This window comes from Micropterus salmoides, unplaced genomic scaffold (assembly GCF_014851395.1).
Source record: "Micropterus salmoides isolate LMB-PRFRI ecotype aquatic unplaced genomic scaffold, ASM1485139v1 Ms_hic_scaffold_3, whole genome shotgun sequence".
Classification (NCBI taxonomy): Eukaryota; Metazoa; Chordata; class Actinopteri; order Centrarchiformes; family Centrarchidae; genus Micropterus; species Micropterus salmoides.
Window position 1 is genome coordinate 25379812 of NW_024042261.1, and position 25990 is coordinate 25405801.

Genomic DNA, 25990 nt, shown 5'->3' on the forward strand with positions numbered 1-25990 from the left:
AGCATGCATGCCTACTCGCTCATGGGTTTTTGTCTGTCCAGCACAGATCTATTTATTGCATGCGTTTGATGTCTTTAACAATGTTAAAGATGATGCGTGTCTTCAATTAAGATGTGTAACTCAATTGACTGCCCTTATGAAGGTGATGCTTTTGTGTCTGTAGCTTTATAGTGTGTCTCTCTCCCCCTGACCCTCTGTCGTTTTATCCTTTCTTTGTCCTTAAAGAGACAGAAATGGAAATGCTAGCATGCTACACAGTAGGTGTGTGTGCGCATGTGTCTTACTAGGGGGTTCATATGGAATGATTCTCTCTCTCTCGCCTCCCCCCCCCCCCCCTCCTCAGTATCCTCAAGTCTGTGGAGTTTGGAACATCTGACTCTGTGCAGGTAAAAGTGACAGCTATAATTTATAGACATGAGTGATTTTTAGCACTGGAGCTTTATATATGATGATGCAGTAATTAGTAATTAAGTTGTAATAACAACTAGATCAGTAAAAATAAACTTCTGCAGCTCCAGGCCGGAGCAAAGTCAATTTGAAAAGTCTCGTTTTTTGATTTCCATTCTACCTCACCCCTCAATCAGGACTCATCCAAACCTCTGGAGGTGCTGTTGCTAGAGAGGAACCGTAGTCTTCAATCTGAGAGCGCTGCTCTGCGCATTGCCAACACTGAGCTCAGCGGTAAGTCTGCTCAAATGTAAGGTTATAGTCAGGGCTGTGTTCATCAACACTGGCCAAACTGTCTGCAAAAAAAGGAAAGAATGGCCACAGAAGGGGAGTCCAGTATTCATGGGATCTTAGATGAGGGCTCAGCTGCAGGTAAGTCTGTAAAGAGATTGCATCAGGGCAATGCATACATTCTGTATGTATGCATGTAGATTCTTTTTCTCTGAGAATACTTAACCATGTATTAATGTTTTTGGAATGATTTGTAATTTTGTGTCCTTAGTATCCAAAAGAAATGCAAAATGTTATCATGGTACTGGTGCATGGTATCATGTTGTTGCTTTAGTCCCACACTTCATGGAGAGGAAGAGAATGCATATGTGGTGTCTTTGAATACCCCAGCAGGAGGTCAACCTGAACAGTAACAAAGTACACAAAAATGAGGACACCATACTATCGCCTCTACATCAGGACTCTTGCCCTCTGCAACAGTGTTTATGGGTTTGAAATGTCATGGCTTTAGGCTTGAATAGTTGAATAGCTTTGAATTGATTAACATTCACAGTAAGGGGAGCTTACTGTCTTACTCAATCATGTTAAGTCTCAATGGTTATGCATTAGAATAATATTTCTCCCAGCGGTTATCATCAAGATGGATTCTAGTAGTTACTTATGTTTGTTTTGGTGAATGTAAAAATGTAATCCGTATAATATTTAAGAAAGAAGTGGAATACGGCCTTTATTCAGTCAGTGGAGCTGTACACTCTGTAATTTGTGACATGCATGTTTTCTGTTCAGTCATGAAAATTGTTGGTTTATAAGTTTTATTGCTCCAATTTGTTTCCTATGTTTCCAATGTGTTTTTTATGAACTAAAGACTATTATACTGCATCTACAGTGGAATTAGTTCAGTATTTAGGAACACGCCACAGCAGCACTGAAGAGGATTCGCATGGTGTATTGGCTATCTAAGGACATCATTTTACCCTGTCCACTTACTTCCACTTCGCCTGGAAGAGAGAGAGAGAGAGACAGAGGGAGAGAGAGACTCTGCCCAGGGCCAAGCTAATCTGCCTAAGTGGCACAGTGTCAATTGTTTTGTTTGTCCTTTTTTTCTTCCAGGCTGTGGCTTACAAGAAAGGTTGAAATCACAAATGCATGGGCACTTTGTCTGGGGGGGTTGGCAAAAAAGGAAAACAAAGTTCACTAATTTGGAAAAGACTTGATTAAGATAACTTTCAACTTTTGTTAATTTTTTTCTCTCTCTTTTTGGAACCCCTTTTTTGTTGACTCCCCCATAATGCATGGTGTGTTTGACCTTTCTTGTAGGGTCAGCCGGGCGAAAAGGGACAGAAGAGTCCACACCGAAGGAGGAGACCATGCCCAGCGACCCTTCTTCCTCAACCCCTCCTCCCCCTCCCTCTCTTCCTTCCTCCTCCCAGCTCCCTCTATCTCGCACTCATACGGACCCCCTCAGCACTGCCACCACCACCACCAGCGGCGAAACGCACCCTTTCACTCCTACGGGCATTGGACAGGACTTCTATTCCCCTGTGTTCCCTCTGGTGGGTGGTAAGATGGCTCTGAACTCCCTGATCCAGCGGCAGCTGCTCCAGACCTTCTACTCCAAAGCCTTGCAGGAGTCATCTGGAATCCCCAGTGGGGCTCTACTGTTCACCCCCTTCACCCCAACCCTCAGCTCCATCCCTACCTCCACCCCTGGCTCTGGATCTGCTGCCATCCCTCTGGCGGCCAGCAGCCCCCAGCCGCCTCCAGCCAGCCCAGACATGGCTCCTGTTAACGGGAGCAGCACCGCTGGCAGCGCCCCATCCCCGTCACCCAGCCACTCTGATGCCACAACAGGAAGTATTTTGGACGGGGAGGACATGGACACAGCAGAGATTGCCCGGCAGGTGAAAGAGCAGCTGATCAAGCACAACATTGGCCAGCGTGTGTTTGGCCACTATGTGCTGGGACTGTCCCAGGGTTCGGTTAGTGAGATCTTGGCCAGACCAAAGCCGTGGAACAAACTAACCATCCGAGGGAAGGAGCCCTTCCACAAGATGAGGCAGTTCCTCGCCGATGAGCAGAATATCCTCGCACTGCGCAGCATCCAGGGACGGCAGAGAGGTGAGTCAGTGTATCTTTTAATGCGTCTGTGTGTGCATGAGTGTGAGAGTGTGTCATGTATGTGTGTGTGTGTGTGTGTGTGTGTGTACAACCCTGCACAGAGCCATTGATTAGCTTGTCAATATGGACTAGCTTTTTCTTTTTCTTTCTCTCTCGTAACTCCCATCCTGTGCCACACCTGTGTGTTTTCAGTAAATTCCTAGTCACGCACTGATCCCAAGAGCCTCTCCTAGCTATCGTGGTCAATACAGAAACCTTTCACACATCAATAGTATTGATCGGTGAGAACTAGGAGGAAGGCAGGGGTACTGTTAACTACGGGTAGATTCGATTAGCCTGGGTCTCCTTTTGTTAACGCATCAGGACATTTCTGATTGAATACAGTCTCAGTGATACAAAAAAATATAGCAAAGTCAACCACCTACTCCTAGACACAGTCAGTATTAAAAATAAGGCTGCAGTTAGTGTGCCCCTGTTTTATGTGTGCTATTAAATAATTTATCCCTCACTACTCTGTCTTTGTAGTAGTTTAATATTCCTGGTATAGGTTTGATTCCCACTGAGGCCACAGATGATGAAGATCAATGCATTTATGGCACTATAATGTGCGTTGGATCGTATCCACACATTCCATGTATGTGCAGAGCATTAAAGGGCACCATATAGTCTAGCTGTAAAAGACAAAAACACACAAGTGGTGTAACATAGTGTGTGGTATATTGTTTTTAACAGAGGGCTCAGGCCAGCCCCAGCTTAGCCGAGTGTTTCAGGATGTTCCGAAGCGGAGAGCCCTCTCCAATACAGCTTCACACACAGGTCTGTCCCCTTCACACACAGAGATTGTAGCACGTTCTGTCTGTGTGGCATGTTTGTGTTGGGGTGAACTGTATCTATGGTGGGTGTGCGTGTGTGTGTATATGTGTGCGCACATGTGAGTTGCCGTTTATTAATTTGCAAGAAGACATACAGATATACATGTGCCTTGAAGGTAACCACACAGTTCCAGTGACTTGCGTCAAAGGAAAAGCCAGCATGTGTATTTAGGGATTTTATTGGTAGTTGTTATTCTGTGGGGAGCATTTACTGTACGCACCCTGTAGCACATGTGCATGTTTGAGCTCCAAAGGGACCAGAGAAATTATGACAATCCCTCCAGTGTAGTTGCCTTGTAGCTCAGTGGTGGGAATGTTGTTCTTTGTGCCGTGCTATGGTGTAATTACATGATGTCCTCATAGGCTCCGTTATTGTCCTCTTTACCTGCTCTGTAGTTTGTTCTCTGCTTTTTAATCTGACAAGATCTTTCATCTCCTCCCATTCCCTCTTCCTCTCCTTCCAGGTAACATAACTGCCCGCGTCCGCACCCCAGAGGCGGGTTCAGATGAGGCTATCAAGTCCATTCTGGAGCAGGCCAAAAGAGAGCTGCAGGTGCAGAAAGCTGGTGAGTCGTACTGTTTTCCCATCTCCAGAGGACTCAAAGCATTGAAGATGATACATTGTGGCTGTGCGTGTTAGTCGGTGTCTCTCATGACAGCCCTTTTCTCCTCCCTCAACAGACTTGTCCCATGCTCAACCCTCATATACAGGACTGAAAGGAGGGGGCGGAGGCCAACTAGGAGGTGGAGGCGGCAGCGGATCAGACGAGGCCATCCGCTCTATCCTAGAGCAAGCTCGCAGAGAGATGGAGGCCCAACAGGCTGCACTGGAGCCCATGCTCAAAGCTTCGTCTTCCTCTTCCTCCTCTTCAGCATCACTATCTCAGAGGGACTACCTGAGCTCCTCGCTCACTGCTCCCCTCCCTCCTTACAACCCCCTGTCACTCTCCCTCAAGAAGCCCCCCAGCTCCCTCTTGTCCTCCCCCTCATCCCCGTCTCCTATCCTGGACTTCAGCTCCGGTATGAAAAGAGAGGGCAGGGCCTCTTCAGGGATTGACATGTCTACTGACGGTGCTCTCAGGCTTGGTCGGAGCTCTGAGGGATCGGCCCGCTCTGGAGGTTCTGGAGGAGTGGGTTACTGGAGAGAGCAGTGGTGGAGTAACATGCATACAGACCCCCGCAGGGCCATATCCTGCCAGACAGGAGAGGAGAACCACAACCAGGAGGACTCCAAAGAGGTGAGGGGAGGCAAAAACAAGCTTGTTTATGTGCTGCTTTTTTTTTTTTCTTCCCTTGCTCTGTTTTTATTACACTGTTTTTGCTCTGCAGTGGTTGCATGTCTGAGTCGTTCTCCGGTTGTGTGTTTCAGGGAATATTGAGTGACAGTCTGTCTCGACACAAACCATGGAACAAGTTGAACCAGAGGAGCAGGGAGCCATACCTCCGCATGCAGCCGTGGCTCAATGGAGACCAGGGGCAAAACACACACATCCAGCCAGCTCAAAACCAAGGTAAACAAATCACATGCCTGCACATAGGGTATATGCATTCACACAACCAGGCTCCTTGGGCTAGAGCATTACTCTGAAAGCCTGATTAGAGCTAGTGGCTAGTTGTTACTGTCAGTCTGTCACTCACCCCACCTACCCCCATCTCCCTCCTCCCACCATCCCCCCATCCTCAGTGCTGTGGCAGTGTCAGCCAGCAAGCTGCTGGTTTGTCATGTCATAGACAAGTTAGTGTTGCAGCGCCAGATGGCAGCTCCGTGTGTGTGTGCGTGCGTGTGTGTGTGTGTGTCTCTTTCTCTGGGGGTGTAAACAGCAGCTAATGTACACTGACAGCTCCTCATGACTGCTCTCTTCCAGCCTGCTGAGCTGCACAGCAGTACTACACAGACAGAGACAGGGAGATGAAGGAATAGGAGGAGGAAGCCAAAAAAGCTTCAAACTGAAAACTTAAGCACCTTTGCTGTTTGTTTAACAGGAATTAAATTAATTGATGTAGAATGACTGAAGTCCCTCCCAAACCCAGCAGGAAGAGGAGATGAAACTTCGTTTTCTTACGTAGTAACATCTTCTAACCTGGATGATATTTCTCACCCTGTCTGTTCCCCTCAAGCAGAGGGTACTCCCAAGACTTCTGCAAGCTGCAGCCCTGCTCCAGAGTCACCTCTCAGTTCAGCTGAGGAGTCTGTCAACGGTCTCGCAGGGGATCCACTCGCTTCACAATCCAGTCTCAAGCCTTTATCTGAAGATCCCTCAGGTGGGGAGTCTCAGCCCGGCACCCCGCTGCCTGTACCTGGTCATTCGGGTCTCAGTATCCAGGAAATGGTCGCAATGTCTCCTGAGCTTGATACTTACACCATCACCAAGAAGGTTAAGGAGGTGCTCACTGATAATAACCTTGGTAAGAAACACAGGGGTGCTGTCTGTGCGGTTTAGTTGCTGTTTCTCTTTCCCCTTCCCTCCCTATTGATGAATAATTCAGCTTTTGAATCAGTTCTCTGAAATGGTTCTCTGAAATTTCATTTCCCCTCTCTCTTGCCTAACCAGGCCAGCGTCTCTTTGGGGAGACTATCCTGGGTCTGACTCAGGGTTCTGTCTCAGACCTGTTGGCCAGGCCCAAACCCTGGCACAAGCTCAGCCTGAAGGGCAGAGAGCCCTTTGTCCGCATGCAGCTCTGGCTCCAGGACCCACACAGTGTGGAGAAACTCATGGACATGAAACGCCTGGAGAAGAAAGGTGTGTAGGAAAAGCTCAATGATGAAGAAATAAATGTGCACTCTGTTCAGAGCAGCATTCCTTCAGAGAAAATAAACAAAAGACTGACAGAAAAACCTTCATGTTATCTGCTTCAGCATGCATTTATTTTATAAATACGTTCACACAAAACAAACAACACAAGCAGCAGCCTTTGAATTACACATGCACATCTGCACACACAAAATCCTTTGTGCAGGACAGCAGAGCATGTTGTGCAGATCACAGTCATCTTGGTGTGATGTCAGTACCAATCAGGACTGCAGACATCACATACAGTATTAGATGTGACAGCTAGGGGACTGCCGGGGGCCTGCTTACTCACAGTCATCAGCACTCCTCTTCATCATCGTCGTCATCATAATAATCATCAGTGTCTATAAGCTCTTATTTATCATTTGTTAGCCCATAGCCCGCTCCATCACTCCATCATTATTTATTCCCTTCTGTTTGCATGATGTGTTTTAAGAATCAGCAAAGCCAAGAGGCCTCACGCTCCTAGCTGCCTCAAAGTGACCCCTGACTGCCCTGTTCAAGCTCTCTCTGTAGAGATGGGATACGCATGTTTGAACCTGCCAGTAGGCACAAGCATCCAGGATCAGTTTACCCTCCTGATATCGCAAACTACGCACAAGGGCAAAAAACAAAACTGACCTTATACCAGTGTGTTTGGGGGTTGGATGGGTGGGGTTGCTCTCCATTCAACTTCATTGTAGATTATTGACCCCAAAGTAATGCATCCAAATAGCAACGGGCAATAGTCCTGGCCAAGAGCAGAGCCCAGAGGAAAGACATGGACCTAGTCTAGAGTAACCATATTTGACCTCTCACCCTTGTGGTACAAGCCTGTGAGGCAGCACACAACTTTCACAGTGGTCTAACCTTGCTCTGAGGGGTTTTTCCCTGCAACACTAATATATCTGGCAGCGGGTATTGGGGTTGAGAACGTCAACCTCATGCAAAGCTGCCATGAGCTGTTCATTTTCAGCTGCTGGTGCCCGGAGTGAATGGTGCTGCTTGTTTGGTATAAAATGGAAGAGCTGCTTTTATTGTTTGAATTCTGAGAAAGATGATGGCACCACCTAGTGGATGTTGAAGAAGATCAGAATCACAATTCAGATTCAGAAAAGCTTTTACACCTACAAGGAATTTCTTTTGGAGATAATGTGCTACACATAGACAAACAAAGACAAACATACAGTTGAAATAAATAAATATATATAAATATGGGATAGATTGACAGAAATATAAAATATAGAAGAATAACGATTAACACTTAACAACAAACAAATATGTGCAATATACAAGGTATGTGCAATGATGTGAAATTAAATAATATTTACATGTGCAAAGATATACAGTATTTCAGAGGGAAGGGGGGAATGTTAGTGTGGGACCTGGGCCTTGTTGAATTATTTTTTTAGAACACTGTCTATATCTGGGTGGCATGCATGCGTGTCAAACATTGAACATCCACTGCTTCTGATGCTCAAGACTGTCTGACCCAAATCTTGAAAATTTTTACAATTTAGAGGCTGCTTGGCCCTTCATTAGAACCCAGGACAGTGTGTTTTATATTGATTAGAAATACAGAATTTGTCTGTTTGACAATACAATTGCATAATATTCCAAAACAGCTTTAACAATATAGATCAGTCTAGGGTTGCAATAAATTATCATTTTCATATTCTATTAATTTACTGAATATCTTCTTGAATAACGGCTTAATTGTTTGGTCAATAAAATCAAAAAAAAAAAAAGGAGAAATGTCAAACAGTTCCTAGTGAATTCAATTCAATTTATTACCATTCACAAGAAAGACAACTAGCAAATATCTGTATTTGAGAAACTGAATTTTTTTTAACCATTTTTGCTTTAAAAAATGCTTAAACAACTAATTGATCATTGAACATGATTGGTGCTGATTAACTTTCTGCTGATACTAATTATTGTGTGTAGTCCATTCAGCTAATCCATAATAGCTATTTACTTCACATGAAGATTGCATGTCAGAATTCATGCTCAATGACAAAGATACCAACCTTCTGTTAACTGCAACACAGAGTCTAAATAAATTGTAATAATTACTGATACTCCTAATATGTGTTCATTACATACATGTTATTTCTGAGGTACTGACTTTTCCTCCTGTTTCTGTGTCGCTGTTCAGCTTACATGAAGAGGCGGCTGAGCTCCTTGAGTGATAGCCATTCTGTGGATGTGGGCTTAGCGGGAACAGACTACATCCAGGGCTCCCAAAGCCCAGGACACCTGAAGAAACCCAGGGTGGTGTTGGGACCCGAGGAGAAGGAGGCCCTGAAAAGGGCCTACCAGCAGAAGCCCTATCCCTCCCCCAAAACCATTGAGGAGCTGGCCTCCCAGCTCAACCTGAAGACTAGCACTGTCATCAACTGGTTCCATAATTACAGGTCAGCATTTGGAAAAAGAGATGCACTTGAATATTGTCCTATTTCCATCTAGTGTTTGTGTCACAAGCTGTTCTTCAACAGGCATTTGAGATCATTTAAGAAAATCCAATTAAATTTTCATATATCATTTGTTTTATTGAAATTAGTTTGTGGGTTTGCAGCTCAGCACTTTATCTGTGCATACATTAATTTTCTTGAAGGGTTTTTGCATTTGACTGTGCATAATAAATTGTTGTTTTAATAATAAATGGACATTGTCTCAGATATTACCACAAGCAGGAAGTGCTTTTGTTACTGGCCCTGTACATCAATGCACTTATACAATATTTTGAGATCAGTAAAGTTTGCGATGTGTTGCATCTGACATATTGACATTTGAGTAGCGTGACTGAACTCGTGTGTCTCTACTAGGTCACGTATCCGGCGAGAGCTCTTCATAGAAGAGATCCAGGCAGCTGGAGGGGTAGGTCCTGGCAGTGAGGGGGGCTCTCCTTCCCTCCGCGGGTCCAAATCAGGAGAAGGGGACAGCTGTGATGGGACAGAATCTGAGGGCACAGTGGAGACACGCCAGGGACTGGGCATTGGCTTGGAGGATAACAGAGGGGGATGCAAAGACCACGACATGGAGTCTGAGGCAGGGGGCTCTAATAACTCCCCTGCCCAACTAGACTGCACCACATCAGGCTTAGCCGGACCAGGCTCCAGCTGTGGACAGGGTGGACTGGGGCTGTTCAGTCTCACAGAGGCATCCTCCAGTAGCTCTGCCTCTAGTACTAACATCCCAGCCTCTGGCCCTGCCAGAAACCCCAGGGACAACAATCTGCGCAAGAAGAAAGCAGCCAATCTCAATAACATCATCCACAGGCTGGAGAAGGCTGCCAGCAAAGAGGATCCTTCAGAGTGGGAGTTCTAGCTCCCCCTGACCATCCTTCATCCCTCTTGTCTCATAACCTCACGACCTCTAACCTTGGACCCCTCCTGCTCTGTTCCAGTTGGAGAGTGGACACAGCCAAAGTCAAGCTCAGCAGCCATTTTTATTACATAGAAGCTTTCCAAAAATAGGAAAGAAACAAAGAGTGGTTGGCAAAACCCTTAAAAAGAAGATTTACTGAATACCTAGAAGAACAAAATAAGAGAACTAATGTGTCTCTCCTTTTTTTTAAACTGAGTTTTGTTTTTGTACTGAGAAAAGCACTTAGCCGTCCTGCTGGCCTCCGGCCCTGCTGTACCTCCCCCTATCACCAGCCACTGGTGCAACAGACTGGTTAGTCTTGAGCTGGGGTCTGACCCGCAGCTGGGGTTGAAACCTGGACTCCGTAACACAGGCAAGGCCTGACACAGCAGCTGTCACAGTGATAGACACTGATAGATGATAGATAGAGACAGGAACTCTCTTACAAGAACTCTCACTTTCTTAAAGGAGATTTTTTCCGCTCTTCTTCTCACCTCCCAAGTGTCCACAAACCTCCCCTCACTCAGTGAGACGCCTCATTTTTCACACTGTAGAGTGACTGTTACAAACCCTTTGCCTTTTTCACTCACTGCGTGTGTGTGCGTGTGTGTGTGTGTTTGTATGTTAGGGGTTGTGTCAGTGTGCACGTGTGTGTGTGTGTGTGTGTGTGTACACCCAAAATGGTGTGTGTGCGTGTGTTCTCTTCTCAATGGCAGCATGTTTTCTTTTTTATCTCACTCCTACACTCTTAAGAGGGTAGTAGAAGGCCTGTCGGCTGAGCTGCCATGGTTACTGATGTAAGAAAGATGAACTTTGACCTGTTGTGTCCCATATCCTATCCTGCTGACAGCCATGTGATGGCCAGAAGGATCTCTTAATTCCTCACAAACACACACACTCATCTGCAGAGGAAGGGAGGAAGGAACCCTCTTTTTGCCTCCTTAAACCCTTCTTTTAAGGATGAAGGATGATCTCTTTTTTTTTTTTTGATATTGCAATTTGGTTGCCAATAAGAGATTGCACAGTCTATTGACTCTAAAGAGTACAAAATAGGGAATTTTAGGAAGCATTTTAATTAGTACAAAATAAGAACAGAAAATAAGAATAAGTTACTGTTAAAAAAAAGAAAAAAAGAAATAGAATGGAATAATGTTGCGTTGTTGAAATACGATACAATGAATTCACGTAGTACTGTAGCTGTCTGACATGGTGTTACTATACGTGTCTCTTGTTTTTTTTAAGGTTGTGCATGTCACAGCTGTGCCCAGCACTGGACCTGCTGGGTGTGTGTCTGTCTGCACCACTGACAAATTTTCTCTGTTCACAAACACACATCTTTTTATAGGCCAAATCAGGAAGAGTGTGTGTGTGTCTGTGTGTGTGTGTGTGTGTGTCTGTGTGCATTTGTATTTGCCTGCATGTAATTCAGGGTCGAGGTCAATTCACTCATTCAGTTGAAGAAGTAGCTTAACAAGAATGAAATTCCTGACTGAAAACCCGGGTTTTAGCGAATAAATTGCAATGTACAGTACTTTACCTGTACTTTATGTTGATTGCCGTAAAAGTGAATTTACCCCAACCCTGGTATGAGTAGTTACCACTCTTCTCCAGTCTATCCTGTATCCAGGGATGTAACTCTTTTGCATTGAATTCTACTGTATACACTACAAATTATAAGGCATATCACCTCCTCCCTGTCCCACACAAGCCCTCAGTGCCTGTCAGCCTACTGCCTCCCCTGTGTGTGTGTGTGTGTGTGTGTGTGTGTGTCTGTGCGCGCGTGCGCGCGCATGTTTGTGTGGGTGCATGTACACACACATGCCTGTCAATACATGCGTGTGCACGAGTGTGTGCGATTGAGGAGTGTTCAGTGTTTCCAATGAGTGGGGTCATATTTCGTATCTACTTGCACACACTACTAGTGCACAACTGACACCCTTCTTTAAGCTGTTTGATGCGTTACCATTACATTAATCTTCTCACAAAGTAGTGTAATACTATGATTTACTGTAGCTTGGTTTTATTGCTATTTTGCATTTATAGTTTGGTTTTTATTCTGCTTATTTATAGGTGCTGTATTTTTCATTTAATGTCTTATCATTTGAGTTGTCTATTTTTTAAGGGATTATACTGTTCCTGAGGGCAAGTAACATTTTTATTAGACGTATAGACTGCCGGCAGTATTGGTTAATATTTACAAAGATGTACTAGTTCTCATTTGTTTGTATATTCATGAATCCTAAAGTTTAGTGTCATTTCAATAGCTTTGAAAAATGTGTTTGCTACAGTTCATGCTCCCGTAAGCATAAAGCTTTTACCACAACAGTTATGCTCTTAAATTGCTAGCTAGAGAATCAAAGGACATATCAAGATCAGTGAATATATGATAGCATATCTCTGTTTCCTGTTTTCTCTTCTCCCATAATTTTTTTTTGGCTGTTTCTTGGGCAAGCCCAACACTAACGCTCGGCAGGGCATGCAGCTTTCTTTAGATAGAGTTCGCCCACTCGTTAATCACGTTAACATAATTAGCAGGTCCAAATGTATACACTTTGTCAAATAGGTCAAATGAAATTACCTAAACTTGAGAACACGTTAACTTGAAAGGGGTCATATCTGCCAAATTGAGATTAGAGAAGTCTACCAGCTAGCAGGTGTGCTATGCCAGATTGAACAGATAGCCAGCCTATGATTATGCAGAATTTATATTGCAGTCTGTAACAAAGCACTTATTAGGATCTCTTGTGAAGACTTACCTAGGACAGGGTCTGTAAACACTACAACAGAATATGATCCCGGGATCCTGGGAAATGTATGCCTTTTTTAAAAAAGTGGTTGTGAACCAAGCACAGACTCTTCTCCGCATCCTAACACTAAAATTAAAACATGACATAGCTGTACCCATGTTTTCTATATGCTGTAGTCTTATACAGCAGCCTCTTATTTCCACCTGCAGATTAACTATGTGACAGAAAGGGCCATTGTCCTGTACAGTTGTAGATATTGAGTATTGAGTAAACACCTGTTTTGGTTTCTATCCAAAATCTCCTGAGTCCATCTGTAAGCCTCCCCTTTCCCTAAATGTTCATCCAGATAAATTGGCAAACTGTCAAAAGATACCGATAACCTCATTGCACTGCGTTAAGACGCATTAGTTAAAATTGGATTTTCTAATGTATCTAATAATTGAAAAATTCCACAAACATTGGCCCTTCCTGTGGACGACTGATGTGAAACATCCGTCTTCTGCAGAATACCGAAGGCTTATTGCCTTCTGTTGGCCTGCTGGGACTGGACAACCACAGTATGTTTTATGGTGATGAATAGCTACTGTAAAGTACAAGCACTTAACCCATTATCCATTTAATAGTCAAATCCATCACCTCACCAAAACCATGTGAGATCATCAGATTTGTGCCTTTAACTGCCAAGCAGGGCACCAAACTAGTGATGTCATTAGACGATTTCACCTGATTTGTTCGTAATATATCCCACATCTTGATCCAAATTAATTTCTCATTCACTTCATGTTGGTACTTTAAAGTCCTCTTTTCTCAGCCCTCTGGAGGAGGGTTGTATATAATTGCTGGAGTGCAGCGAAGGAGTGAAAGAAGAAATCAAACTTGTGTATTCTTATGGCTGACCTGCGGACACATTTCTGGTCCAGGTCTTGCTTCAGACAGTTGTTTTTCCCACAATGCATTTCTTACGTTGTACATAACCTAACTAGCAGCGAAAGGCCAGAGCATTGAATGAAGGAGGAAGCATGCAGAAACAGCGTTACACTGTAATAACACTGAATTTATTCATAGGGCATTTTGTATTTTTCTGTTTGTGTCAGGTTTGCTGTGACATTAACAATGGCACTACAGGTATTGATAATGACGTGTGCCAATTCGAATGGTTATTTGGAAAATAGACGTGTAAATACAGTCGATCAAGTAGCTATTGATTCACTATTGTCACAGTATGCTTTTGTTTGAAGGTAGGAGGAGAGAAGGGACGATTCAGGACTTTTCCATGATCCACAGATATTTTTCTACAAATTTAAATCAGATGATTCTATACACTGTTGAATAACATTGTAAAGGTGTAACAGATGCTGTATATCATATCATGTTTTCTGAAGTTGTAAAGCTTTACTGTATGATCTGTTGAAGTAGTGGTTATTCATTTGACATATTAGTTGTAATGGAAGCCCGAACAGCAGCACTGGTCACCATATTCAGGAAAAAAAAAAGAAAGAAAGAAAAAACCTCAGATGTTTTTTGTAATACTTTTAGAATATATCTTATGAAGTGGGTTTTGTAAGGAAACACTTTCCGAATCAGTGGTGCTGTATGCATAGCGCACTCAGTAATACATACACACATAATACAGCACAATACACTCATCCTTTAACCCCCCCCCCCCCCCCCCTTCCTTGCGTGCTTTTTGTTTTTTGGCTCACCTCTCACATTGGTTCCAGCAAATTTTTAAGTCTTAAACCATTTCCTCAGTTATTTCATGCTTAACTAAACAACTTTTTTTTTTTAAATAAACACCCAGCGATCTGAACAGTAAACATTTCAGTGAATGCTCTCAAGACTTAAAAGAGGAAACAAAAAGCCAAATAGTGAAGTAGTTATCCACCTCTGTTCAAAGGTTGCTGACAGTTTTCTGAATGTTGCTACCTTGTGTCGTCGCTTCAGATCACCCATAGCTTAAACCACAGTGTAGTTTTGACAACCAAATGACCTGGGGGAAATCTTCACACACACCCCCAAACCCCCACCCCTTTTTGGAAAGCTTTAAGATGCTTGTTGAAGCTTTAGTGAGTTCAGAGTGTTTTTCTTCAAAACTGTCATAGTAATAATTCCCATAACTTCTCCCACTGCCTTTTTTTCTTTTGTGAGTGTGTGTGCGTGTACATGTGTGTTGTAGTACAAAAGGCTGCATGACTGTAAAGGGATGGTTAAGATGTTTTTTGAAAGTCGTTTCCCTAGCACTTCTGTCACTCCTGAGATGCTTTTTTTCTCCTTTGGGGTCTCCCTCCCTTTCGTTTCTCCTCATGTATCATTGTTTCTTTATCTTTCTATTTACTAAACGTATCATGTTGTTTGTTCTCAGCACTGTAAAACAGTCCCTTCTACAACATTGAAAAGCAATATCACTGTATGAAACGTTCACAATGTATTTGTTATGATTGACATTTGATTCATCATCATTATTATTCACATGCACCCTAGGTGTGATAATTGAAGTAAATCTCTTTTATACAAATACTAAAAGTGTGCTGTGGAATTTTTTTTTTTCATTGTCAAAAATCTTGTTAGAAATGTGCTTTGTTGAACACATGGATGGTAAAATAAGTATTCTCAGAGAAAGAGATCAGTTAGAAAGTAGGAATGTGTAGCAGTAAGGGTGATCTTTTCGGGGTTTCAGTGATGTTGTGAATATTGGACTGCTTCTGCCATTTAAAGCTTCCACAGGTGAGTTATTTCGGGAACTAAAACAAAATATGAAGACAGACTAGAAACCAGAATGAATAATAATGAACAACTTGCCCTCCGCTCTCAACAGGCCGTTATGCAGAGCTGCAGGTGGAGTTTTCGTCTGCAGTGCGGACCAGTGCAGAGCAGAAGGAGCTCATCCTGAAGCTGGAGCACGACCTGAGCACCATCCAGACCATGTCCTCTCTGCCACGCCCTGACGCAGACGGATCGGAGTTCAGCGTCATGGGAAACATTCCAGAGCCAATCAAAGAGGCCACTGCAATGTTTACTGGTACGTGTCTGGATTTAAAAAGTTGTCTTGGTTTCAGATCTTATGGGACTGTACAAAAAATATTGGCTGAACATTGTGTGTGTGTTTCACTTTGTGTCCAAAGAAACAGTGGGGACACTGTTTCTTTGGACCCTCCCCTTGACTAAGAGACAAATTGCAACCGCCTCCCTACAATATCTGAGGGTGATATCACACTTTTTTGGCAACCTGTGTTCACGCCCACTGATTAGCTAGATTAGCTCAAGATGAAACGTTCTCCAGCTGTCAACTTCCGTTCAATCTGTGTCTAAGCGCGACAGTAGCTTCGTATGCAATCGCAGCACCGCTACAATTGCCTCATGTTCTGTCTGGACCTATGGTCTGGACGCACAGTCCCTCCCCCACTCTTCCAAGAAATGTGACTACTTTGTGTAACAGTAAAGATTGATTGTTGCTTATTTAGTCATCAAAGTTAAAGTTTTGAAGAAAGAAACATCTGTTATTATTATCAAGAGTTTAATTCAAAAACTCAGAAATGTGTGGCAGCATCTGCCAACGACCCCAAGACTGTCATCACATTGATTCAACTATTGCGTACACAGGAAGTACGTGACGTCACCTTGTTACAACTGAGCTCCGGCAACTTTAAACCAGTGAGAAAAGCACAAAAACAAAAATCTGTGTACCTATAATAACCAAAGCTGTTTTTTTTTGTTTGTTTGTTTTTCATGTGGAAACCCCATACCTCATAATAAGAAGCTGATATTTATGTCCTGGCTAAATGTATCAGGAACATTTCAGTAGGCGTTATGTTCTTGTTCTCTGTGTCAAAAAGACAAAATAGCTTAGGATGATAGACATTTTGTCCTGAAAAGGATGTGAATTTAGGTGCTTTTCTAAATAAAATAAAAAAATGTAAATATTTCTGCAGAAGAAAAGTTTGATAATTAAGCATGTAACTGCCATTCACCTGTTTTTAATCATTGTATCACAACTCTTAAACTAAGGTAAACTGTGAATTACTCCTACCTTCTGAAGTTTTGAAATTTCCACCTTGAAAAGTCTTTGTTCTGCAATACATGAATGTAGCGTCAGTCCTCACAGGTGGTGAAGATACTGAAGTCTGACTTGCCCAACAGCACAACTTGTCTGATTTGAAATTAGGTAAACTTCCTGATCTGAGGCTCTGCTGCGGAGTTGTCTGTTTAAATACTGAAAACTAACTTGATTAGAGTGAAGTTCCTCACAGGTGACAGTCTAGGCAGAGTCCAGATTTGAGGTGTTACACTAGGCAAATAAAATGGATAATATAAGTAAATTATAAAATTGAACTGCAAAATACTGTTAAAATTACCAGTTTTCAAAGAATCCTTGATCATACAACATCTTTGACCATACATGCATGTTAATAGAGGAAATGAATTATGGTATTTTAAGTTTTGTTTTATCTGTTATGTCTGCGCCATCTCCAGGTTCAGGCGTGAGCCCCCATTCTGAGCTGCCTCAGGGCCAGATGGACTCTCTGCTCTCCATCATCTCCAGCCAAAGGGAGAGGTTCCGCTCCCGTAATCAGGAGCTGGAAGCTGTGAGTCACGACCTCTCACACATTGTGTATTCGTGTTTATTTATTTATTTATTTTTTCTGGGGGGGAACTAATTTCTCATCTATTTGTTTTCTCCCTGCAGGAGAATCGCTCCATGCAGCAGACCATGCAGGCCCTGCAGAGTGAACTGGACAGCCTGAGAGCAGACAACATCAAACTCTACGAGAAAATTAAATTCCTACAGAGCTACCCTAGCAGAGTGCGTGCGTGCGTGACTGCATGAATGAATGGGCTCTACAGCTTGTTTCTGATTTGGTGGAATCTTAGCCCTAAAACATTTTGGACGAAAAGTTTAATCTCTTTTCTCTGCGTTGTAGGCTGGAGGTAGTGACGACACCGTAATGCGCTACTCCTCCCAGTACGAGGAGAGATTGGATCCGTTTGCTTCCTTCAGCAAGAAGGTATAAGACACACTCAATACGCACACAAATTAAAATCTCTGCAACCACCGGCCATGTTGTGGACAAGTTTGTTGTTTTGTGGTCATAGTTCCTTAACTGACAGCTGACGAAACATAGGCGACAAAGTGCCATGTTTCCAGCACAGCTACAATAGAGCTTTATCTGGGGTCGTACTACAGAAAGCTCTTAAAGTTAGCTCTTAAAGTGGTCATATTATGCTAATTTTCAGGTTCATAATTTTATTTAGGGGTTGTACCAGAACAGGTTTCCATGGTTTCATTTTCCAAAAACACCATATTATTTGTCACACTGCGAAGGTTATTATACTTTTGGGATTTTTTATTAGTTTTTATTTTTATTTCATTTTGACTTTTTGATTTCAAACAACAAAACTAGGAAAAGAAAACCACCAAGACAGTGACTCACTACCTGCAACCCAAACTAAACAAAACACAACTGTATACAGTTGTTGTATTTATATGATTTTGTACATATGTATGTATAAAAGATAATAGAAAACATGTTCAAATCCCACCAGCTTCTCACCCCATCCCTACCTGGGCCTCCCCCTAACATTACATGAGGCTCTCCTCGTAACAGCGGTCGCCACCTGCTACGCTGCGGCCAGACGCCGCCCTGACCCCGGGCTCTCTTGACGGACACGCAGCGTGCCAGCTCTTCACGCGGAGGACAAAAGCATAACACATCCATGGCTCACAAACAGGTTGATCACCGCGTGCACCACTGAACTGCTGGTCCGGCCAGACCAACTGCCCCGCAAAAACAGTTCCCCCGGCTTCATATCCACTCGAAATGTAGGCTTATTAGGTCCTATAAAATAAATAAATAAATAAACGAAAACTATAACTTTTACTACAATACAGTTTTAGTTTATCGTTTTTTTGTAAAGCCTTGTTTTATTTTTATTTCAGTTAACGACAATGTTATTTCACGTCTAGTTTTCGTTATTTCGTTCGTCTTCGTTATTGATAATGACCTTGCATACTGCACGTTGCTGCAGCTCCTATTTTCACCCTTTGTGTTGAACGCTCCGTTATAGCTATGGAGTGATGCATCTCACCTCTACAAGATCTGTGTTAGGAGTTGCACATGCGCAGTTCCTAGTAAAGGACTACTAGCCAATCAGAAGCAGAGTAGGGCAGGTCGTGAGAAGCTGGTAAACACGGCTTTGGTTCAGCTAAATATGTTCCCCTTAACAGCTTAGCAACATGGACTGGAGCAAGAGTTTTAGAGGGGTGAGTTATTAATCTGTAACAAATATATCTTTCATCAATAAAGTTTTAACTGAGCTGTCTCTACATCACAGTAACAACTTTATGTCCATTGACTGCCTGGAGGGTAGCTAGTGTTTGGAAGGGAGAGGAGAGGTGTGTGCTGCAGCTCGGTGTGTTTTTCCACCGGTGTTTTTGAGGGCGTCAGACTAGCCGCTAGGCGAGCATTATGATGTGCATTTTGCCGTGTCATCACAGGGATCAAAAGGAAAAGGCTGGACTACAAACAAGCTGTTTTCAAGCAGTTCAGAGCAGTGTGTTCTGTGGGAGATGGGAACTCCCTTTGGGGTGGACTTTGGGCTTTTTCACTTTGCAAACCTATTATATGCACAAAAAAAATATATAACTCAATAAAGGAGCGGGAGAAAGCCAAAAAGCATAATATGAACTCTTTAAGTCAAGATAGGAAGAGTCAAAGATGAATTGATATGACGGAAGCAAATCCTTACGAACTTTAGGAGTCTTATCTTATTATATTCTATCTTATCTCGAGTTAGGAAATAAATAAAGCAATAAAAGAGCAGCCATATGGATTAAACAAGTTAGTTAACAATAACTGGTGGAAATGTTAGGACAGCTTAACGGTTATCCTAAAGTTGAGTTTATTGAAGATTTTGGCCAGTCAGGGTGCTTGTGTAATACACTTTTCTTATCTTAAGTTAGGATCAGAACATTGACTTAAGATAGGACTTGCAAGTTAGGAAGTTTCTGTAATACGGCCCCAGGTGTCAGTTCTACAGAATAAAACTTCTTATTTGTAGATTCTCTATTTTGCACTGACATTCAAGAGTCATCTATAAATGAATGTTGAGAATAAGAGATTAGACCAGAATGCAACACAAGGTGTGTTTTGATTAAGAGGGTGACTCAACAAGTTGCCATCTTCATTGCTGTCACACAGTTGATGATGATGTAGTAAGCAAAAACTCCTGTCTCATTTTGGGGGGTTTGTTGAAAGTTATTCTGGGAAATGTAGGAGGTGAATTACAGGTTTAAAGAAATTAAATATTCTACAAACTCACTGATCATCACAGACTGGCAGCAAGTAAAATGTAAAAAAAATTCTGAAAGTTAATTTTTGACGTGTATTCACACTTTCCAAAGTGAGTGTATTTTTTTGTTGAGGCCAACTACTCTGTGTTTGCAGGAGCGCCAGCGCCGATACCTGAGCCTCAGCCCCTGGGATAAAGCAACACTGAGCCTGGTAAGCCTCAAACATACACACCTAAACACAGAGACTTTGTGTGTGTGTGGTGCAACTTCTTGACTAAACCTCCTGTTTTTGTGTCTCTCAGGGTCGTGTGATTCTCTCCAACAAGGTGGCCAGGACCATTGCTTTCTTCTACACCTTGTTCCTGCATTGTTTGGTCTTCTTGGTAGGTGTCAAACCCAGAGGCCAAGTCTGATGCACCGTTAATACAGGTGCTGGTCATATAATTGGAATATCATCAAAAAATTGATTAATTTCAGTAATTCCATTCAAAAAGTGAAACTTGTATAATGTATACATTCATTCCACACAGACTGATATATTTCAAGTCTTCATTCCTTTTAATTTTGATGATTATAACTGACAACTAAGGAAAACCCCAAAATCAGTATCTCAGAAAATTTGAATATTGTGAAAAGGTTCAATATTGAAGACACCTGGTGCCACACTCTAATCAGCTAATTTACTCAAAATACCTGCAAAGGCCTTTAAATGGTCTCTCAGTCTAGTTCTGTAGGCTGTGATCATGGGGAAGACTGCTGACTTGACAGCTGTCCAAAAGACGACCATTGACACCTTGCACAAGGAGGGCAAGACACTAAACCTAATAACTGGAATATCCGATCATAATTTTGTACTAATAGCCAGGAAATTAAATAAATCAAGATACATAAACAAAGAACAATCAAATAAACAATGCAAATTTCCTCATATTCCTCAAAAAAATCAAGAACATTTTAAAAATGATTTAAATGAAATTGATTGGGCCTCCAAAATTGATAAAGAAAGCTGTGTACATACATGCAACAATATTATAACTGCTATAAAGAATAAAATTGATAAACATACACAGCTCAAACATAGAAAAGAGGCTCCCATGGTTTAATGAATACCTGTGGGATACAATGAAACAGAGAGAGCACTCAAGGTTTCTCTTAAAACGAAATTAACCACTGATTATTACATTTATAAATCTCTTAATCAAAGAGGCAAAAGGTAATTGTAAGAATCTGTGGAGAAGCATGGATAAATTAATGGGAAGGAAAAAAATAAATCAGGAGCATTTAAAACTCAAAATCAATGGAATTGTTCGAAATGAGGGCTCTGTTCTGGCTAAACATTACAATGATTATTTCTTGGATTCTGTATTAGATCTCGAGAATTTTCCTGAAGTGAACTGCTGTGGAGATGATTATGGGGATGGTAATGCGTCTCACTGTAGGTTGCAGAATATAGATGAAGACAAAATTTCCAAAATAATATCAAATTTAAAAAATAGTAAAGCAAAGGATATATTTGGACTTGATACATCACTTTTAAAAGAACATATAACTATTCTAACTCCTGTATTAACAATAGCTGTGAATCAATCTGTAAAGGAAAAACATTTTCCTTTGGCGTTAAAAAAAGCAGTAGTCAAGCCGATTTTCAAGTCAGGAGACAAGCTCTGTGTGTCAAACTATCGACCTATTAGCATTCTGCCAGCCGTCTCTAAGATCTTTGAGAAGGTGGTGGCAGAACAACTAGTAGAGCATCTCGACCACACTGATGCATTACATCCTTGCCAGTTTGGGTTCAGGAAAAGATACTCCACAGAGTCTGCGTGCTGCTACTTGATAGAAGATATTGAATCCAGTCTTGATGGTGGAGGTGTGGTAGGGGCGGTCTTTCTGGACTTGAGAAAGGCCTTTGATACAGTTAATCATCAGCTTCTCATTAGCAAACTATCTGATTTTTTTTCTTTTGACACACATACAATAGCATGGATTCAATCTTACCTTAATGAAAGACAACAATGCGTTGTGGTTGACAACAAAACATTACCATTAAGATCCTGTAGCATGGGAGTGCCACAAGGTTCCATTCTGGGCCCCCTGCTTTTTACCATTTACATAAATGATCTACCAACTTTGTGTAAGAGTAAAATCATCATGTGATTAAGAAAGTTTCTTTGTGGCTGAAAAACTCATGCCTCACTCTAAATTTAGATAACTGTTAACTGTTTCAATGTTTTTCAGAAATCGTTCTAAAATACAAATCTACCCTAATATTTTAATTGAAGGACAAATCATTTCAAATCAAGAACAGGTAAAATATTTAGGTGTCATATTGGAACCAAATTTAGGCTTTAAAAAACATATAAAAAAGTTATCAAATACAATAAAATTTAATATGGCACAATTCAGATGCATTCGAAATTCCCTTACAATCGAGGCCTCAGGAGTCTATCTGAATGCAATGATAGTTCCTCATTTTCGATATTGTATGACAAGTTGGTCACAGGCTACTAAAACTGCCCTCAAGCCACTTGAGTCATTATATAAAAGCTCTCTAAAGATTCACGATCAGAAAAGCAGACGATTTCATCACTGTCATATTCTTGTAAAATACCAATTTCTCAGCTTTGAAAATTTGATAATTCATACCAATCTGTGTTTGATGTATAAGATCCTTTTTGACAACGCTGCTCCTCCTCTAAAACAATTTATCTCTTTGGGCTCTGAAACAACAACTCGAGCCAATAGATCTACAGTGCGAGGGGAATGCAGGATCCCTAAACGCAGGACAGCATTTGGAAACTCTGCTTTTTCTGGTGTGGCTGCTCGTCAGTGGAATGTTACCTACAGAGTTGTTTAAAAGTACAAGTTCTTACACGTTCACACGCCAGGCAAAGAAATGGCTTTTATTAAATCAATTGTGTTCCCATATGTGACCAGATGTATGTATGTGTGTGTATATAAGTGTGTGCTCTAAGGTCTGTATATGAAAGGTGTGAACATTTCCTTTTTGTACATTTTTATTTTGTCATTGTAAATCTTATTATTCATGTATGTTTTTTTTATGTATCTTAACTTAACATCAGCCTGCCCAGGGACTACGGGTGAAAATTAGCTCTTGAGCTAAAACCCGGTACAATGCATCTTCCCCTTTGAGGTTAATGTTTATTGTACGTTGTCCCTGTTTCTCTAAATAAAAATAATAAATAAATAAAGGTCATTGCTAAAGAGGCTGGCTGTTCACAGAGCTCTGTGTCCAAGCACATTAATAGAGAGGCGAAGGGAAGGAAAAGATGTGGTAGAAAAAAAGTGTACAAGCAATAGGGATAACCGCACCCTGGAGAGGATTGTGAAACAAAACCCATTAAAAAATGTGGGGGAGATTCACAAAGAGTGGACTGCAGCTGGAGTCAGTGCTTCAAGAACCACCACGGACAGATATATGCAAGACATGGGTTTCAGCTGTCGCATTCCTTGTGTCAAGCCACTCTTGAACAAGACACAGCGTCAGAAGCGATCCCTGGGCTAAACACAAAAAGGACTGGACTGCTGCTGAGTGGTCCAAAGTCATGTTCTCTGATGAAGTAAATTTTGCATTTCCTTTGGAAATCAAGGTCCCAGAGTCTGGAGGATGTTCATACTTTTCAGTTGGCCAACATTTATAAAAAATCCTTTTTTTGTATTGGTCTTAAGTAATATTCTAATTTTCGGAGATATTGAATTTCGGATTTTCATTAGTTGTCAGTTTTAATCATCACAATTAAATGAAATAAACATTTGAAATATATCAGTCTGTGTTGAATGAATGAATGAATGAATGAATGAATATAATATCCAAGTTTCACTTTTTGAATGGAATTACTGAAATAAATCAACTTTTTGATGATATTCTAATTATATGACCAGCACCTGTAGTTGTGTCATCAGCTTCAGTGAAAGGATCTAAACCATTTACTGTGATTCATTTTTTCCAGGTGCTTTACAAGACTGCTTGGAGCGAGAGTATCGGCAGAGACTGCTCCGCTTTCTGTGCTAAAAAGTGAGTCTGTGCATCCTGCAGCTGAATGAACTGAGTTGATCATATTAGCAAGTACCGGATGCAAGTTTTTGATTTTCATCATTTCTCTGTTGCTCCTAGGTACTCTGACCACCTCCACCGTTTCCATGAGAACGACCAAAACCTTTAAACTGCCCCATCTTGTCCCAGTGAGATGAGCTTCACCATTCAGCAGCATGCTAGTCCTGCAGAAATGTTTACCTAATTCTCCTGAAGACAGAGCTTCACTTTTCTTCTTCTTGCAGTAGCTAACATCTCCCTTAAGGGGCTGTTTTAGGGAGTAAATCAAAAGTGTTGATTGATCACAAAATAGGTTCTTCTTGTCTTGATTTATAGATTGTCTTTAAGTTGTAATTCATATCTAAGTCTATGAAAACTATAAGTTCTGTCTTGTTATCATAGATTAACGTAATACTGAAAGCCAATCATTAATAGTATATGAAGTTAAGAGTGTGACTATCTTCCCATACCAAAGGGACCACAATACTCCGGTTGTGTTGTGTTTTTATTTTTTTGGGTCTTAACTGGAGTAATTAGAGAATTTAATCGATGAAGATGATCTTAGTATATGAGAACACGTAATACGGTTAACATAATTTAAGTTTGATTGGAGAGTGTACTTTAAAGGTGGGTTATTAAGGTGGAGGTGGTTATTTTAAGAGGTTGTGGTGGTGGAACAATATATACTATTATACTATATTTATAAGTTTACTTTTTGTTCCTCAAGAAGGAGTTTTACCATTATGATTGATTTATTGGTAAGGACGGTTTTGAATGACTTGCGTCTTGGTGCAGAAATTTCCATGTCGCTTGCTATGAAGACATTTGCACCTCACCTGACAAATAAGGGTTTGCAGCAGTAAATACACTAACAGTTACTGTGTCTATGATCCTAATATTATTCTCCAAGACTAATTACTGTGCATGTTTACCTGCTTGCTTCTTCCTTTTCTGGTATATTCCAAATAAAGACTATGCAGTATATTTTTCTTGTATTATTTTAATTTTTCATTCTGAGATGTTTGTAATCATAAAGATAGCAATGTATGCATAGGTATATTTTTGGGTTTACAGTATGTGCACAAGCCCCACACAGAATCCATTAATAAGAATAGGTTTGCACTTTGCAGCAAGGTTATTGTATTTCCTGTTTAAGAATGAGTCTCATGATATATTTATCATATTGTCAACCGATCTCATGAAAAGACCAAAACTGAAAAGAAAGAAAGAAGTCCGATAATTCATCCTACTTACATGCATTATCAAAGCATGATAGGGTTGATTCCTCTGCCGTTGAGCAGGGACTCAACCTTTTTTGGATGTTGGAGTTCAAACTGTAAAACTATCTTTCTCTTATTCTAAACTGACACCCAGTTTTTCATAATGTGTGAAAGATGGTCACCATCTTACATCAAGCCTACATTTTTTTGTGTGTGTGTGTGAAAGCGGACGAACATGTCACGGAAGAATGTTGTCTACAGAGGACCAGTAAGATTTTCAACGCTGATAAACAGGAAGTGTGATACCCCGCTTTGATTCTCAGCGAGAACGGTGGAATGATCTTTGCAGCTCAGTAGCCAACACTGCATTAACTGGTGCCGGGTTGCTCCCCCGTCATTGAAAATCACCACTATACAGCTTTAGGTGTCGTCCAAAAACATCATTAGTGAGACATTGCTGCATTAGGTTACTTCCTGCATTACGATAAACCTGGGCACTAGTTTATTTTGAGTTAATCCCAAATACACTATCCTGCTGCTGTAAATACTTGTTAGAGCACCATATGTGTATCCGTACGCAGATGAAAATAGTCGTCAATAAATGCACAATTTACTCTTGTTTGAGTATGCAGCGCCCTGCTGTTTTTTAGAATCTTACTGAGCCTTTTTAAAATATTTAAGTATATATTCATGTCCCTTTTAAAAGTTTGTCTTCAGTAGGAATGAATGTGCACATAGCCGCAAGCAGGCCGGGGTCATCCGAGTGAGTATTGAACCACAGTTAATGCATTTGTTTTTTTTCCAAAATATTTGCTGTCTAAACCTTACAGTAATGTTACAATAAGTCATGATGGTAAAGAGACAAGTTTGGGCTCA

The 25990-nt window shown here is 41.5% G+C and overlaps 1 protein-coding gene across 4 annotated transcripts in view; it reads left to right on the forward strand.

The window, feature by feature from the left end:
* The window catches only part of cux1b (cut-like homeobox 1b), a 67378-nt gene extending 42500 nt beyond the window's left edge, over window positions 1-24878 (forward strand). The window contains exons 13-23 of one of the 4 annotated variants that reach the window (XM_038692299.1): window positions 344-386; window positions 585-681; window positions 1996-2796; window positions 3529-3612; window positions 4133-4234; window positions 4350-4906; window positions 5038-5179; window positions 5787-6074; window positions 6221-6409; window positions 8598-8856; window positions 9268-15078. In XM_038692299.1, coding sequence (XP_038548227.1) covers window positions 344-386; window positions 585-681; window positions 1996-2796; window positions 3529-3612; window positions 4133-4234; window positions 4350-4906; window positions 5038-5179; window positions 5787-6074; window positions 6221-6409; window positions 8598-8856; window positions 9268-9769 — 3064 coding nt within the window. In that variant the 3' untranslated portion in view covers window positions 9770-15078. Of the gene's footprint in view, window positions 1-343; window positions 387-584; window positions 682-1995; window positions 2797-3528; window positions 3613-4132; window positions 4235-4349; window positions 4907-5037; window positions 5180-5786; window positions 6075-6220; window positions 6410-8597; window positions 8857-9267; window positions 15079-15370; window positions 15575-17025; window positions 17139-17239; window positions 17357-17474; window positions 17559-19997; window positions 20055-20145; window positions 20227-23811; window positions 23877-23975 lie in introns of those variants that run through there. The other 3 variants (XM_038692300.1, XM_038692301.1, XM_038692302.1) reach the window with 3 other exon arrangements.
* Window positions 24879-25990: the final 1112 nt, after the last annotated feature.